Source organism: Protopterus annectens, chromosome 9.part0 (genome assembly GCF_019279795.1).
Source record: "Protopterus annectens isolate FY-2018-M chromosome 9.part0, PAN1.0, whole genome shotgun sequence".
Classification (NCBI taxonomy): domain Eukaryota; kingdom Metazoa; phylum Chordata; order Ceratodontiformes; family Protopteridae; genus Protopterus; species Protopterus annectens.
In genome coordinates this window covers 1,767,401,998-1,767,419,076 of record NC_056743.1, presented here as the reverse complement: position 1 = coordinate 1,767,419,076, position 17,079 = coordinate 1,767,401,998, and the positions used below count along the sequence as shown (strand labels likewise).

General features: G+C 37.0%; 1 protein-coding gene across 7 annotated transcripts in view; it reads left to right on the top strand.

Annotated features, from left to right (window-relative positions):
- The window catches only part of ELAVL3 (ELAV like RNA binding protein 3), a 439,048-nt gene extending 422,204 nt beyond the window's left edge, over positions 1 to 16,844 (top strand). For 5 of the 7 annotated variants that reach the window (XM_044084625.1, XM_044084627.1, XM_044084624.1 and 2 more), the window contains one exon: positions 15,944 to 16,844. In XM_044084625.1, coding sequence (XP_043940560.1) covers positions 15,944 to 16,292 — 349 coding nt within the window. In that variant the 3' untranslated portion in view covers positions 16,293 to 16,844. The remainder of the gene's footprint in view (positions 1 to 15,943) is intronic. The other 2 variants (XM_044084629.1, XM_044084626.1) reach the window with 1 other exon arrangement.
- Positions 16,845 to 17,079: the final 235 nt, after the last annotated feature.

Below are 17,079 nucleotides of genomic sequence, written 5' to 3'. Positions count from 1 at the left end.
GTTTGAAAATAACTAACAAGATATGTGAAAAAGAATTAATTAAATGTATAGATGATTCATATACAAATAGCACTTCTCAGGGACCATAGGAAGGAATATTAAAATACCTTATCAATAATGACTATCTACTAAGGGCTTTGAGCTTAAGAAGACATTTGATAGATATGCAATTACTGAAACCTGGAGGAATGTGTGCTGACTGTACAAACTTGCCATTTTAATTCACATTCCTCAAGTTTTAGCTCCCAAGGTCCACCTTTAATGTTATGTTCATTTTTATCTTTGAAAATGTGCCATGTAATTCAAGGACCTGAGACTGAAGGTCGATGAAGTGTATACATTCGTCTCAAATTTATCCATTGTCCTAGACTCTTTATTAAGAGGATGGATAGCAGGACTTTCATCAGCCAGTTCCTTCTTGGTGGCTGCCGCTACCACCATGGTGTCCACAGGAATTCCCTTGGCCCAGTGTTGCTGATTATGAGGGGCTGAAAGGATATGGCCTGGTCTCTTTGGAACTGGCTCGATAGAGTCAGGTAACTTCCAGGCCCACTGAACGATCAACTGAATGAGATCGTCAGCGGGCAGAGAGATCCAAGAGATTGAGGGCTGGGCATGAAAAGCCTCTAGGTATACTGTTTCCTGTGAGGAAGGCAGGAGGGACGTCCAGCTACCCATCTGTTTTAGGATCTCTAGAATGTCCCCAAAGGAAACATCTTCAAGGGGTGACTTAGGGGACCCTTCCCCTTCATCAAAATCAGTATCTTATCTGAAGAATTCTTCCGGGGAGTCCAAGTACTTCCTCTAGCACTTTCTCTTTGAAGGTACCTCTTCGGTGGGTTGTTCCAAAAAAGTACCTGAAGGGGATATAACCACTATGGTTTGACTCTGAGTCTTTTGTGCCCTCTGTCCCAGGGGAAGAGACTGGGAGAAGCTCCGGTCGAGGGTAAGGACAGGACATTTGGTCCGACAAGGAAGGCATTGACTGTTTGTCCACAAAGGACAAGGCCCTCTCCATGGCCTGTTAGGCAGACCCCCCCCATAGACGGATGGGAGCCTGGAACCAAAATAGAATCCTTCTGAACCACTGTCCCACTCTGCACCGAGGATGCTCCCTCCAAAGCCAGAGTTGAGCTTAATATGCCAAAGCATCGAGGGACATGGAAAGCTACGAAAAGATCGAAGTCTAACCCTGCCCGATGGAGCTGGCAATGAAGCCCCGACCCCTGGAGGTCTCTGGATCTGAGAAACAAGAAGACCTCAAGGTAGCTATTGGTGCTGGAGAAGAGCTCTGACCAACACCAAAACAGTCAAAGCCAGGAAGGTCGGTACCTGGGGCTCCAAAATCTCAGCTGGAGTTGAAGGAGGAATAAAGGCTAGAATGGAAATAGGCAAGGTTCCAGAGCCAACATTGCTAGGAACCGTAGAAGGAGGTAATCCCCTCATCGCGAAGAGCTTATCCACCAGTCTCATAGTATCAGATTCTGTTAGACTCTTGGTGGATCGGACAGAAGAAACCAAAGGAGATATGGGTGGATGTTTCTTCAAAAAAGGACTGGGAGGATGGTCCACAAAGGAAGATCCAATGTTGGTGAATATCTGGTGCATGGTAATTCTAAATGAAAACTCCTTCGGTTCTGGGGGTTTGAGCGGCATCGAAGAGGAAGAGTCTGTAACTGACATCAGCACCGATGTAGTCGGTGCAGAAACTCTAGGAAACATGGGAGACTTGACCATTGTAACTGGCAGTTCCAAATTTTAACTAGCGGTTCCAAAGGATGTGTTGGAACTGACTGACTTCTTTTCTTAGGTTTACTTGAAGAAGAAGAAGGTGAACTTGCCTAGGTTTTGGAACCAGATAAGGCCTCATCAAAGTCTGATTTTTAGTAGGCCCTTCAGGATAAACTTATTTCTGCGGTCGATTAGTGCCCTATGGCTAAAACTGTGACAGATTATGCAGTCTTCCTAAAAATGTACAACTCCTAAACAATAGATACAAAGAGTGTGTCCGTCAGAGTTAGGAAGCTTCCTATCACATTTCTGGCACCTTTTGAAGCCAGAAGTCCCTTTAACTGGCTTGTCTGCCATGACAAAAATGGTCACACACACACATGCACAGAGAAGGCTGAAAAGCTAAAGAAAGGGTTTTTTTTTTGTTTGTTTGTTTTTTTTTTAAACTAAATTAATCTGAAGACAGGAAGGTAATACCAACAATGGTACTTAAGAAAAGGGAAAGTACCAACGATGGTACATAAGAAATTACTAAAAAGGTAGATTAATGAAAGAGGTCACACGCACACAAGAGAAACTATATAATAGAGGAGAGGGTAGTTGAAAGAGGAAAGACAATATAGATATAAGGAGAAAAATGTCAAAAACGTACAGTTTTAGAAAAAATTAGCTATCGCTTGAGAGCTCAGAGGAGAGAACGTGTCTGGCACTATGAAGTGGCAAATGAGATCTGAGGTAATCTTGTGAGGAGCATTATGGGTACAGCTTGACTCAAGAGTTTTTGGAGGGCATGAGCTGGAATAATGGCCAAGTTTACTTGTTTTTTGGAGGAGCAAAGGAGTGGTTAGCTAGGTAGTGATTAAGAATACAGCTAAAAGTAAGACAAGCTAAGGGTTTTTTACACTGTTATATTCTTTTGTGTTCCTGGAGAAATTGTGTCTATTTGACATACAGAGTTAGCTTCAGCTAGTTTAAAGATCTGAGAGAGGTCCAGTTATGGGAACTGTTTGGATAGAGAGTTAGCTTCAGCCAGTTTAAGGATCTGAGAGTCGTGCAATTATGGGAACTGTTTGGCATATCTGCTGCAAACCTTGCCACTTTATTATAATATAGTTCTATTTTTTTAAACAAGAAAGATCTTTATTAAATTATCATATATGACACAGGCAGTCTTACATTTATATAAATGAAAATAAACCATACCAACACAATCTCAGTTGTAAACATACATTACAAACCATGCCAACACAACGGTAGCTGCAAACATTATACATCACTTATTATATCCAATCATTGTCAGTCAACCATTACGTAGCTCATTCATATCCTGCCTTCTTTTAAACCTAGTTCCTCCTCTACATGTATTCATCCCACAATTCCCATTTTCTTCCTATGTAATTTGCTCCTACCCTTTTCAGAAGATCCCAATTCCAGTTGTACTGTCTCTGTTACTATCTTCGCCACTTCTACTAAAGTTGGTTTAGACTCTGATTTCCATTTTCTAATAACTGCTTTATTGGCAGCCACCATAATTAGACTCAGCAAGGCCTTACTACGTCTCTAGGCAATTCCAATTCTGTATCATAGCTCAAAATAAAAATAATTTCCTTAGTTATAGTAATTTGCTCACCTAGCATGTCTGACACAGCAGTCTGCAGGGAATCTTTAAAGTCTGCCAACTCATTAAACTCCCAGAAAACATGTTCCCAATTATCTCTTTCTTCCCCACCACACCTCCCACATTTGCTGTGTACCTGAGGAAAAATTATTTTGAGTCTACTTGGGGTATAAAAATACCTATATAAATACTTCCAAGCAAAGATCCTAAATCATCTCGACTTTGATGCATATTCGGGAGACATACCTATATCTCCCCCATTATATTTTGTGAATTTCTTATCCGATCTCTCTCTTCCCAATCCTTTCTAACCTCTGCTGATTGATTCTTATAGTTATGCAATATTTTATATGATCTACTTTTCTTAACTGCAACTTCTGTTATAGATTCTACTGAAAATTCTACCAGTGCTAGTCTTTTGTTTAGGACCTCTCTATTTCTTTCTTTTTGCCTATACTCTGATATAAATCCTTTATAGGGAAGGCAATTTCTAACCTGCAGTCCAAATAATTTCTTGGCGTCTTCCCATTCCATTACATTTCCCTCTCTAATTATTTGCTCCCAATACCTCTGTTCCTTTGCCAGCTTTCAACAATAAATTCCAGCCCCCTCTTGCCTACTGTCTGTATCCCTAATTGTAGTCCTCCCTATTGGCAGAAGCTCCTTTTTTCCATTCCTGTGTTGGCTTAGTTCTTAGAATATTTTCTGCTACTTTATGTATATAATATTCTGTATAATTATTATTCTCCTTAAAGGTCTGCATCTAAAATCCCAGTCTCTCCTTGTTTCTTGAGCAGACCCCCCCCCCCAGTTTCATCATCACCTCTTTTCACTTTGAATTTTAATTTTCTGCTTGTGCTATGCATAGGAGCCTTAAATGCATCACTCTGAAATACCCCTTCAAATCGGGTGATCCCAATCTGCTCTGTTATATTGGAAGAATAAGCTTATCCCACTTGCCTCCTGCCATCTTCCCCTCCCAGATAAAATCCTACAGCTCTTTATTAATTGCTATCCACAACTTGATTGATCAAAATATCCCTGACCTGTGTATAAGGCTAAAGGGACTAAACACATTTTAACTACTTGTATCTTACTATTGATATCCATATAACAGACCTTCCATTTTCACAGTTTTTGTATTATTTTTTGTTCAGTCTCTTCCCAGATATCCTTAGCTGCCACACCGGAATCATTTCTAATCCATAGTCCTACATACTTCATTTTATCATGTCCCCACAAATATGGAATTGCTGAAATTTGTACGTGAACACAAAATTTACCGCTTTTGCCTTTGTTTTAGCTTCATTAATTTTGTATCCTGAAAAGGTCTGAAACTGTCTCAGTATGTTCCACAACACTGTAATGTCTCTTTCTAGTTTTGTCAGGTATAAAATAAAGTCATTTGCAAATACATCAGCTTTTCTTGACTACCATACCAATTATATCCTTGAATTTCTGAGCCTCTTATTTTCTTTGCCAGTTGTTCTAAATATAATGCAAATAACAAAGGGGAGGGAGGACACCCCTACCTGGTTGCTCTGTTCAAGCAGAGATTATAAGGGAGGACCCCACCCATTTTAATTTTTGACTCCTATCCCTCATATAGCCTCCTAATCAACCGTATAATTTTATCAGGGGAATGCAAATGCTTCCATTGCTCTGCTCATAAAGTCCCAGATTAATATGTCAAATGCTTTCTCTGGATCAAGACCCACCACAACAGTGGTTCTGCTTCCCTCTGGATCATTGGGGTTCTATTAATGCTGTCAAATGTTTGCTTCCCCTCCACAAAACCATACTGAGCCATATCTATCAATTTTGGCATCACTTTTTCCATTCGTTAAGCCATTATAGACAAAAACACTTTATTATCATGGTTTAATATTGAAATGGGCTTCTATGAAGCTGGATCTGATAGATCTTTGCCATCTTTAGATATTATAGCTACCACCACTTTCTTTCAAGATGCTGATACATCTCCTCCTCTTAAAATGCTGTTAAACAAAACCTTCCAAATCTTTATCAGTTTTTCCCTCCTAGCTTCCAAACTTCTTCAGGAATACCATCTATTCCTGGGGTCTTTACTGTAGATTGGTTATACATCACCATTTTTATCTCCTCCTATCCTAACTGTTGGTAATTGAGCCTCCTCTACCTCTAACCTTAGCATATTTAATTCTTCCAGAAACATTTCCATTTGTACCTTTTTTTGAGTTCCATATTTCTCTACTTTATATACACTTTCATAAAATTTCCAAAATATTTCTAATACTTCTACAGGATCCCTTGTTATCTTCCTTGTTTTAGGCTCCCTAAGCTTGGTGACAGCCCTTTCTACTTTCTGTTGCCTGAGCCATTGTGCTAAAAGTTTTTGTGCTCTAGAGTTATCAAAAAACAGTTGCTTAACAGCAATCTTTCTAAACTCATGCATGTTATCAAGGTAATCCCTGTTTCTGTTTAGCATTCTGCAGTTGCTCCTCTTCTTCTTCTGTGAGATTCCTCCTATTTTGCAGTAAATAATTTGTGTTACTTCTTAACCATATCCCCTTTATTTCCACCCTATTTTTAAACTCCACTTTAACTTTATCCCACGCCCAAGCTATATTTTCAGAAAACATTTCTATATTCTCTAACAGATCCTGAATAATTTCCACTACCCATTCCTTAAATTCCTCTCTTTTCAACAGATAAGTGGGAAAGTGCCAGTATCTCTTTTTTATTTCATTACCCTGTGTTTTTATTTCAGTTATTACTGGCACATGATCTGAAATAGTTACTAGGTGCGTATCAAGACCTTCAATTAAATGCACGTTAACGTAGTTCTTGTTTTCATGTTAAATTTGTCTGTAGATTGGTTAGAATGGGAGAAGCACAGACTAAGGAAGAGATATGAGCTAGTAAGTATAGCTCTGCAGGGGTTGGTAAGAAATTTCTTTGATCTATAAAGCATTACAACTTTTTGATGTGTTTTTCATGGAATTTTGAATATGAAGGATAAATGTAAGTTGGTCGTCAATTATTACACCTAGTAGTCTGGTATGGGAAATGACTTCTATAATGGTGGTCTTTAATGCTGAAATTTAGAAGTTGCCTTTGTTAGGTGTTAGGGAATTAGGAAAGAATAAAAATAGTTTTGGGGAGATTTTTTTAGAGGAATAATTGTCAGTTACCCAATTTTCTGTGGAGTTGAAGTCATCTTGTGTAATGCTTTGTAGATGAAGGATACTGTCTGCTGAACGAATGACAGTGCCATTGTCTTCTTACTGTATCAAAGAAGCATGTTGGGGAGATGTGTAAAGATTGTTAATAAATATATGAAATAGAAGGCGCCAAGGATGGGGCCTTGTCATTTTGGTAGTTACCTCCATTATGTAGTGGGATGATATATGATTTTTTTCCATAAGGTAGGAACAAATGATACTTGAATGGAATGACTTGATTACAATAGACATTTGGTATGCAATTGCGGAGGAGGCTAGCTTCAATTAATCTAAAGGCGGAACAAGGTTTGAATTTCCTTAACAGATGTTTTTATGTCGGAGGCAGAAATAGGTAGTAGGGAAAAAATGGGGCTAGTGGAGACTGGATGTTGTACTGGAATGGAGTGGGATGGTAAGGAATGGCTAGTAACAGTAGCTATACAGACTATGCAGCGGTAGTTGAATTTGGCAATGGTATTTAAGGAAGAGAGGCCTAGGCAAGGGTTTGGAGTACTAAGTGTGCCAAGGGGTAAGATTTTATTTACTGAATACCAAAACTTTCTAGGATTATGTTTTAGGTTAAGTTGAGGATGCAAGTAATACTGTTTCTGGGGGGGGTTGCTTAGTTTCAGGGGTGTTTGTAGTTGTGGATGTGCTAGGATTTTGTTTTTGTGCCATTCTCTCCAGATTTTATCTCTTTTTTGCTAGTGTGGGATGATCATGTCTGCTTGGTTTTGACTCTTCTCCTTCTTATAGATGCTAGGCTAGTTAGTGTGTTAAGGAAGAATGAACTGACTCTAAGAATGCTTTTAACTAGTGGCAATTTTTAGAGGGAATACCAACTGAGGAATTTAAGAATATTTTAAAGTCCTCCAAGTCAAAACTAGCAAGGTTGAGGGATTCCTTATATTACTGTTGTTTTGTATGGTGAATACTTGGTCTATAGATACAGAAGAGATGATGGATGCTGAGGCAATCAGGTTGGGTTCTTGGTGTGGAGTAGAGATAAGAGTTTGAAACCAGGATCCAACATAGAGTGCAGCTGGTATTGGTAATTTTGTTGTAGTGAATAAGTAGACTGTAAGTTGAGTAACTCCATACAGATTAATACTACCAGAGGGATAGTCACATACAAGGATTTCCCAGTTTATGTTAATGTCTCCAAAAATAATGATTTCAAAAGGTATATATATTAGCAGATATCCAATGTAGGATGTCCTCTAGAATAGGTATGTTGTTTCTTGGAAAGATGCAGAGAAAGGTTATGCATAGTTTTTTTTTATGGTTGTTAGCTTTGAGCAGAGATCAGAAGTTCAGCTTTGTGAAATTTTGGTGGACTAAGGGGGGGGGGTGGAAGCATTAGAAAAGATGATAGCTATTCCTACTACTTTTATGTGTATTAGGTTCATTGGTAGGTACTAGGCTATCGGCCCAAGGCCCTACGTAAGCCTAGCCAACAAGGTTTCCTGGCTTACGCCACCCAAGAAAGTTATTTTCATGTGCCACTGTCGAGCAGAGACACAGAAGTGATCCCCGGGGTGTATTTCTTATTTCCCATCCACTCATCAAGATTTTTCTATCAGAGTGAAGGATAGCGTAATCTGGGGGAAGAATTTCAGTATCTTTTACATCAGGTTTGGAGATACATACATTGTATAGGATACATACATTTTGCCAAGAATTTAGGTGGTCAAGTGGAAAACAAAGGCAGTAGAGCCCATTACTATGTTCTTGTCTTTGCAAGAATGCAGAACAGTTGGACTTGGGAAATCTGCCCTTTCACCATTGTCCTGTGTTCACAGAGTTGTTATATATAATTAACAAGGGATGTGGGAGTGCAAGGGGGTTTGCCCCCTCCAAAAAGGTGTTTAAAATGCTTTCTTTTTATTTGCAATTGCTTAAGTTTCGAGCAGTTATGTTTTATCTGTTGCAGTTTGATATTTTGAGAGTTTGACTATCTGTTGTATACTGGTATATATGTATATATGAGTCTCTTACATTTAATCGAATGTAGCAATGACCAACCCTGCCTGAGACCCACAAATAACAATGAGGAATGCTTTTACTGAAAGCAAACTACACCGATAATATAAAATGTTGACAAGACGTCATATAGACCATGTAAAATATTTATAGTGTATAATAAACACACCCAAACCATATAAATGTCACATATTGCAAACCAAAATGAGATTAATATCATATGGTATAGATGCAGCAGGCATCGCTGTCCATCACCTAAAACATAAACATCCCATTGAAAATGTTACAGACATGAGTATAAATACACTAAGCACAATACTGTGCATTTTGATATATACAAAAATAGCATATACAACCACCATGGTAAACATTTAAGAATCAGGCTATACAAACTATATGCAATACATTGTGTAGAAGGAAATGCTACCTACAGTAGTCCTGTTGCTAATCTGTACTGTGTCATAATACTGTTTAGTAATGTCAGTGATGTTTGTTATGGGTAGACATGCTGCGAGAGCATAATCTGACCTTCTATGGCATGTTAGTGTGGGTATATGACCGTAGCTTTGCTACTGATAAAGTGTATTAAAGGTTAGCCTAACTGTTGTTATAGTAATAAGGAGTTTTAATATAGTGGAAGCATTGATTGAACTTTTATTTTATGTATTGTGCTGATGTCAGTACAGCAACATTGCGAATATTTAGGGTACACTGCAAGTCCTGCATTATTTATGACAGTAGTATATGGTGGAGTTCTCTTTGTCCGCTTTGGAAGCTATCAACATTTTACATAGCATGTATAAAATCCTGTCGGCATTTTATATTATTGGTGCACTTTGCTTTTAGTAAAAACCCTCCTCGGTGTTATTTGTGGGTCTCATGCAGGGTCGGTCATTGCTACATTCAATTAAATGCAATAGACCCCCCCACTACACACACACACACACACACACACACACACACACATATATATATATATATATATATATATATATATATATATATATATATTTTTTTTTTTTTTTTTTATTTAACATTTGTTTGCCAGGATAGTCTGACTGGACAACAAGTGTCCGTTTTCAGTGGTGTCCTGGGGAGAAAAACTCCATAAGTTTATAGACAGAAGAACACTTTACAAAAAAGACATTACAGAGTAGTAGCATACAGACTGTAGACTTTACAACTGTTAGTATACAATAAGAGGATATTACCCATTTTGGTTGAAAATACAAGTGTACAAAATATAAAATGAGAGTAGATAAGAACCTGGTAGAGCATTGCTCTATTTCACAAATGAACAAGAGTATATAAATGTTTAAGTTTCCATATATACAGTCAAGCAAATATACATGTAAGAGCATATATATATATATATATATATATATATATATATATATATATACATACATACACACACACACACACACACACATATATATATATATATATATATATATATATATATATATATACATATACACAGACACACACATTATTATATATATATATATATATATACATACATACATACACACACACACACACACACACATAAATATATAGGTTATTGCTCACACATGGCACACATGGATAGGTATAGTTAGAGTTTGGGGTGTAGAAATAGTGAGTGGATGAGGCTTCAGGGGGTCAATTACAGTTGCATACATGGTTGTTGAAGAGGTATGTTTTAAGTAGACTTTTGAAGGAGGGTGTGGAGTTTTGTAGTCTGAGGTCAGGGGAAGGTTGTTTCATATTTTTGCTATTTCATGGGCAAATAGTGATTCCCCGGAGTTGTTTTTGCATGTGATGGTTTTGATTAAGGCTTTGTTGGAGGACCGAAGTTGTCTATTTGAATTACAGAAGTTCAGCATACCCGTCAGGTCAGGGGTTTTCTCGGGATAGTACAGAATTAGAAGAGCTAGGCTGAGTTGATGGTACCTTAATAGGTTCGGAAATTCAAGCCAGTGCAAAGCTTGTAGGGAAAGGCAGTGGTGGGATTGTGATTTGAAACAAAATCTGCTCGCACGTACGGCAAGTCCAAATGGCTAAACTTGGCAATGGTGGCGAATCTAGCGATTTTGTTGTAACATATGGAAAGTTTATTAAGGTCAGTTTTGTAAAGATTAGTTAGAATTATAACTTATTATTAGTTATTAACTTATTATTATTAACTTATTAGTTAACTTATTATTAGGTAGAATATATATATATATATATATATATATATATATATATATATATATATATATGGATCTACTTTTCTTCATCGAAATTACACTTGTTCGAAAAGGAGAAGTAGATCCCCACTTCAGCGAAAGTGCACTTCAATGAAACTGCACTTTCACTGAAGTATAGTCACCGGATCGGCTAACCCAAACAAAAAACACACAAAAAAAGCATCTTTTACAGGAGGCCACTCCGAGATCGCACTACAGTGGGGAAAAGGGAATATTCCCTTATCTCCACTGTACCACAATCTCAGCACTAGTTTGCTTAGTTGTACATCAGCACTAAACATTGATGTACAATTAAGATTACATGCAAACTGCATGTTTTTATTACTTCTTTTTTGTTTTTTCTTTTATATTTATCTTCACACGAAAGTGCATTTTTGATAAAATGCACTTTCGCGGAAGTGCACTCACGAATTTGTTGTAGTAAATGGATCCCATATATATATATATATATATATATATATATATATATATATATATATATATATATACACACACACACACACACACACACACACACACACACACACACACACACACACACACACGTACATATACACACACACATACATATATCTATACAGCTATATCATTTTCAAAATAAGTCTTATATAAGTTTCTCTAAAAAGGGTTAATAATCAGCTTTTTTTGTACATCCTGAAGGTACGCCTCACTCAACGTATACCAACACTATCATAACATCAAACTATTGATCAGTCATTTTCTGTCCTCTAAAGTTATTCATGCTACCAATTTATTCAATTGGTCTTTCTCTGTTTCAGAATTTTACTTTTATGTATGACCTATGTAATACTTTTTATAATACTGTTATTGCGTTATTCTTTTCTTTTATATAATGTGCTGTCATTTTTTGTAATGTGATTATTTTTATTTTTATTATTATGGAGATTTTCTCCCTGGGCCTCCGCTGAAAAGGGGCCAATGGGCCAGTTGGACATTCCCAGTAAACAAAGGTAAAATGCATACATTTATATATACATATACATATATATATATATATATATATATATATATATATATAAGCACTTTACTGTCTCAAAATACTGAAATCTCGAATTTCAGTATCTCCAGACGAAAGTGCAGTTGAGAAAAACTGCACTTACTCGAATTTGGAATGTCGAATCCACGGTTGTGGTGGCATGCTACGTGGAATTTACTTTGTTGGTAAAGTGAGGTGTGCTGTGGGATATGGTTTGCCTGCCGTTGCGTGGATATGTCTGGAGATTCAGGTAAGTGCAGTTTGTTTAAGGGATTTGGGTAGGGATTTGAGTGTATGTGAGTCTGTTGGGAAGTTTTAGGTATAGATTAGGGTACATAGGTAAGAGTGTGAGTGTGTAAGTGTTGAGAGTGGTGGTGTTTATAAGTATGCGATGTGTGTTTGTGCAAGGGGAATGCAGAGTATGTAGTGGTGGATTTAGTGTCTTTGTATTTTTAGTGTGACCTCGGAGTTAGTATATTTAAGTAGCGGGGGTGTGGGGGGGTGCAGAGGGGCTTGCCCCCCTGCTTATATGTAGGGTAGGTGTGTGTCTTTGTGTTGTTGTGTATGTGTGTGTTTTGTCAGTTTGTTGTAGTGTGGGGAGGAAGGTGTGTGTATGTTTGTTCGTGTGGTGGAGGGTTTATTTAAAAGTTGCCATTTTGAATTTTGCGCTTTTGGGGTTTCGGTATTGTGACTGTTCGGTTTTAAAGCCTTGGGATACTGAAATTCGAGATTTCAGTATTTTGAGATTATAAAGTGAATCCTTAAATATATATATATATATATATATATATATACATACACATACACACACACACACACACGCACACACACACACACACACACACACATATATTTTTTTGTTGTGTGTTCAATGTAATGGGTTTTTCCATTAAAGATAAGCTTGACTTTTTTTAGATTAGCTATGATGCACTGTTTTGTGCAGATGATTATTAGTAATATACTTGTGAGTATGTATGTATGTATATCTGTGTGTAAGTATGTGTGTTTTGCTGTGTTTTGATGACACAGAGTACAGAAGTTACTAAATGTACAACTTTAATTCAGCTCACCAATTGTTTTACCAAGCCTGCAAAGCAAACATTCAAAAATATATACGGTCTCACAAGTAAAAACATCCACAGATTTCTCCACTGTTCCAGTAAAAAAAGTATAAAGTATAACTTCTGGTCTAGCTAACATGAATTTCATGCAGCTTCCAAATGAACTTATTCCCACCAAGAGCATCCCACACCAGGACCATGACTAAACAGTTTAACTAAAGCTACCACTTTAGGCAGCTGTAAAACATTCTTCCTGTCTGGGAATCTCTTCCTGTCTTGGGTTAAGGACCCACCACTGACTGAAGTACAGTGACAGGCTCAACTTTAAGCAACAGCTCAGGAGAATGAGCCTCCCCAGTTAGACCATATAAATCTCTAGCTGATCTGGCACACAGGACAATAAGCCTTCCCCTGTGGCTGTACCATGGCTAAGAAAGCCCTTCTTTTATACAGTTTACATAACTGGTCACATAATTACCTATTGAGGTATCACACAGGAATTCCTCCTCTAATGCACTGCATTACTTGACTAGTCTTAAAGAACCAGCATTATTTACATACCTTTTACATTATACAATGGCATCTGCAATGCTTTGAAGCCAAAACACTCAGAAATATAGCATTTTTGCAATATTTACAACACATACACCATTCAATACCCCAAAATGCTACATTGTGTACACAATATTCAAAGTGTAGAGACATATACACACACACATATATAGTCTCAACTATATTACTAATAATCACTGCACAAAATGTTGCCTCACAACTAATCTAAAAAATGTCAAACTTAACTTTTAATGAAAAAAAAAAAACATTATATCAAACACACAACAACAAAAAATTAACAGAAAAGGAAAACAGTTTCCTTTTCCATTTTGTTAAAGTAAAAAAAAAATCACTAACTATCAAACATAACTTGGCTGAATTATGGTACAGTTAGGAAAGGGTATTTAGTACCCTAATAAGTAGGGCTGGGCTTAGGAGGAGGGATAGGCATAGGATTGGCACACATAAGTAAGTTGGGCAAGGAGTAAGGAACTCTCTTTCCTGACAGTATCACTACACATGACAGACACCCACACACTGCACATGCACCATCACACAAGCAAAACACTACAACACACACACACACACACACACACACACACACACACACACACACACACACACACACACACACACACTCAGTTTATACATGTACACCATCACAAATAGAAAACACTAAAATACACACACACACACACACAGTTTATACATGTACACCACCACAGATAGAAAACACTAAAAAACACACGTGTGTGTGTGTGTGTGTGTGTGTGTGTGTGTGTGTGTGTGTGTGTGTGTGTGTGTGTGAGTGTGGATTCACTTCAGAATCTTGAAGTTCGAAAACTTTGAATTTTATATGGTAGAGATCATATGAATGAAGTTTCATAACTTCGAAACTCTGAAATGCATCCAAAAATGCATCCAAAAGGAACATAAAACCATGTTCCTAAACATTTTTGCAGTGGGCAAGCACCCCTGCACCCCCCACACCCCCTGCTATTTAAATATACCAACTCCAAGATCGTACTACAGCGAGGAAAAGGGAACATTTCCCGTTCCGTACTGTATGCAGATCTCCGTTAAGAATGTTGATGTTTTAAAACGTCGATCATATGGTCTCAGGCATATGAAATTCAAAGTTTTCAAACTTTGACATTCTGAAGTGAACCCACACATATATATATATATATATATATATATATATATATAGAGAGAGAGAGAGGGACACATATATACAAATAATATATATAGCAACCAAATTTACCACCAAAACGTTTTTACCACAAAACCAACCCACAACCAGATGTTATGTATCCTGTTGATCTTTTGGACACTCAATCAAACACAGTGTAATCATATATACACACACATATAATATATATATATATATATAGAGAGAGAGAGAGAGAGATAGTTTTCTGCTTATTTACTGTTGTGTGATCTCAGAGTTCCTATATGAGAGATGGGATTGTATTGCCCCCCCCCCCAAACACTAAAGTTGTTTTCAATGGATCAGTGAGTATGGGTCCAATCAGTGTAATCATGATTGTTATGCTGAATATGCAGGAGATTGCAGATCTCTTTTTATATATATATATATATATATATATACACACACACACATACATACACTCATACAGAAACACACACACACACAAAATATATCTTTATACAGACATGCATAGACAAAACATTGCATGCATATGCTCACACTATTGCAGATTCCAGTTACTAGTAGGTATTTCAATTTAATATTATGATGTCTTTGTTCCCTTTTTTCTAAAAACTCAATGCAACAGCAAATATGTAGTTTAAAGTATGCATGGTCTACTCTATCACTCTACACAGGAATGAATATTCTATGCTGATATAATATACTCTCATGTTTTCTGTTTCTGCACTTCTCTGTGCCTGCTGGTCTGGGTCATAATAATAAAAGGTCTCAGAACCACCTCATTTACCTGTATTGCAATAAATAAATAAATAATAGAAACCCACAGACACACATGTAGTGCACATACAGAATGCAACCATACATACAGACAACATTGTGTGTGTGTGTGTGTGTGTGTGTGTGTGTGTGTGTGTGTGTGTGTGTGTGTGTGTGTGTGTGTGTGTGTGTGTGTGTGTGTGTGTGGGCTTTATGCCAGCATATATGTTCACCTGTGTGCCTGCATTTACACCTGCCTTTCTGTCTGTCTGTCTGTCTGCAGTTCAGTATGGGAAATTAAAAATGAAATTCAAAGCTTTTTCTTTTGAAGTCAGAAGTGGTATTTTGGTGTCTTAACATGTTTTCAGAAATTCAGTGTGGAACGTATTATTTCAAAATGTTTTGTCTGAGAATTTCTGAGGATTCTGAGTCTCTTCGGTTTGGTGATTCATTAAGCATGTACTTTTTGTTATTAATTATATTGGATTTCCGAAAAATTTTTGAAGACTTTTTCTTCTGCTATGTCCTAAAAAGGGGATGAAAGAACTTGTCAGTGGGAGGGCAAAATTTTGTAAATTTTGACTGTTTTGATTATGAAGTGAGTCGAAGTTCTGATTCACACCCGAAGTAGTCCTCTTTCTTTGTTCACCAGGTTCTCGCCCATCACGATTGACAGCATGACCAGTTTGGCAGGAGTCAACTTAACTGGAGCATCAAGTGCTGGATGGTGTATCTTCGTTTACAACTTGTCACCCGAAGCCGATGAGAGTGTTCTGTGGCAGCTGTTTGGGCCATTTGGTGCTGTCACCAACGTGAAGGTCATCCGCGACTTCACTACCAACAAGTGCAAGGGATTTGGTTTTGTCACCATGACCAACTATGATGAAGCTGCAATGGCAATTGCTAGTCTCAATGGGTACCGCCTTGGGGACCGTGTCCTTCAAGTCTCCTTCAAGACAAGCAAACAACATAAGGCATGAACTAAAGAAAGAAAGCAAGAATAAGGAAGGAAGAAAGATAATACACACAATCCCTCCCCTGAAAATAATTTGAAGGAAAAAATGAAGACACTACAACACAAATGTATAAGAAGTAATACTCCTGTGCTTTTGCAAACCAACAAACTTTTTTATGATATGCCAGTGTTAGCTTATTACACCTATACAATATGCATATCTATCATAACAAAAGAATAAGGGATTTCTTATCTGACTTGGAATACTCATTTTTTCATAGGTCTGATAGAAATATGATAAGTCCCACTCCTAGGCTATGGAGCTTAACTTTGTAACAATAATATGAATAATATTACAATTTATGTATAAACAAACAAAAACACCTTCTTTGAAGGTAACTTACTTTGCTACAGAAATGCAGCCTTTGGAAAAAAAAAAACTGAATGTGGGAAAAGCAAAGATACAGAAAAAATAACCTTTTCCAGAGTGAAGTGGGGTGTTATGAAACTGAATTCCAACACAAATTAAAAAAGGGATATTTATGAAATTCAGATCCCCAGCTCCACAGAGACACAAACTGTCATATATATATATATATATATATATATATATATATATATATATATATATATATATATATATATATATATATATATATATATATATATATATATATACAGTCCCTTGCAGTTTTTGAAGTTTCCAGTTAAAGTAAAACATTTTTAGAATATTTTTGCTTAAAACAAAATTGAATTACAAAAATTTAAAAAAAAATCTGGATGAGATGAATGAAGAGCATTTTTTAAAGTAT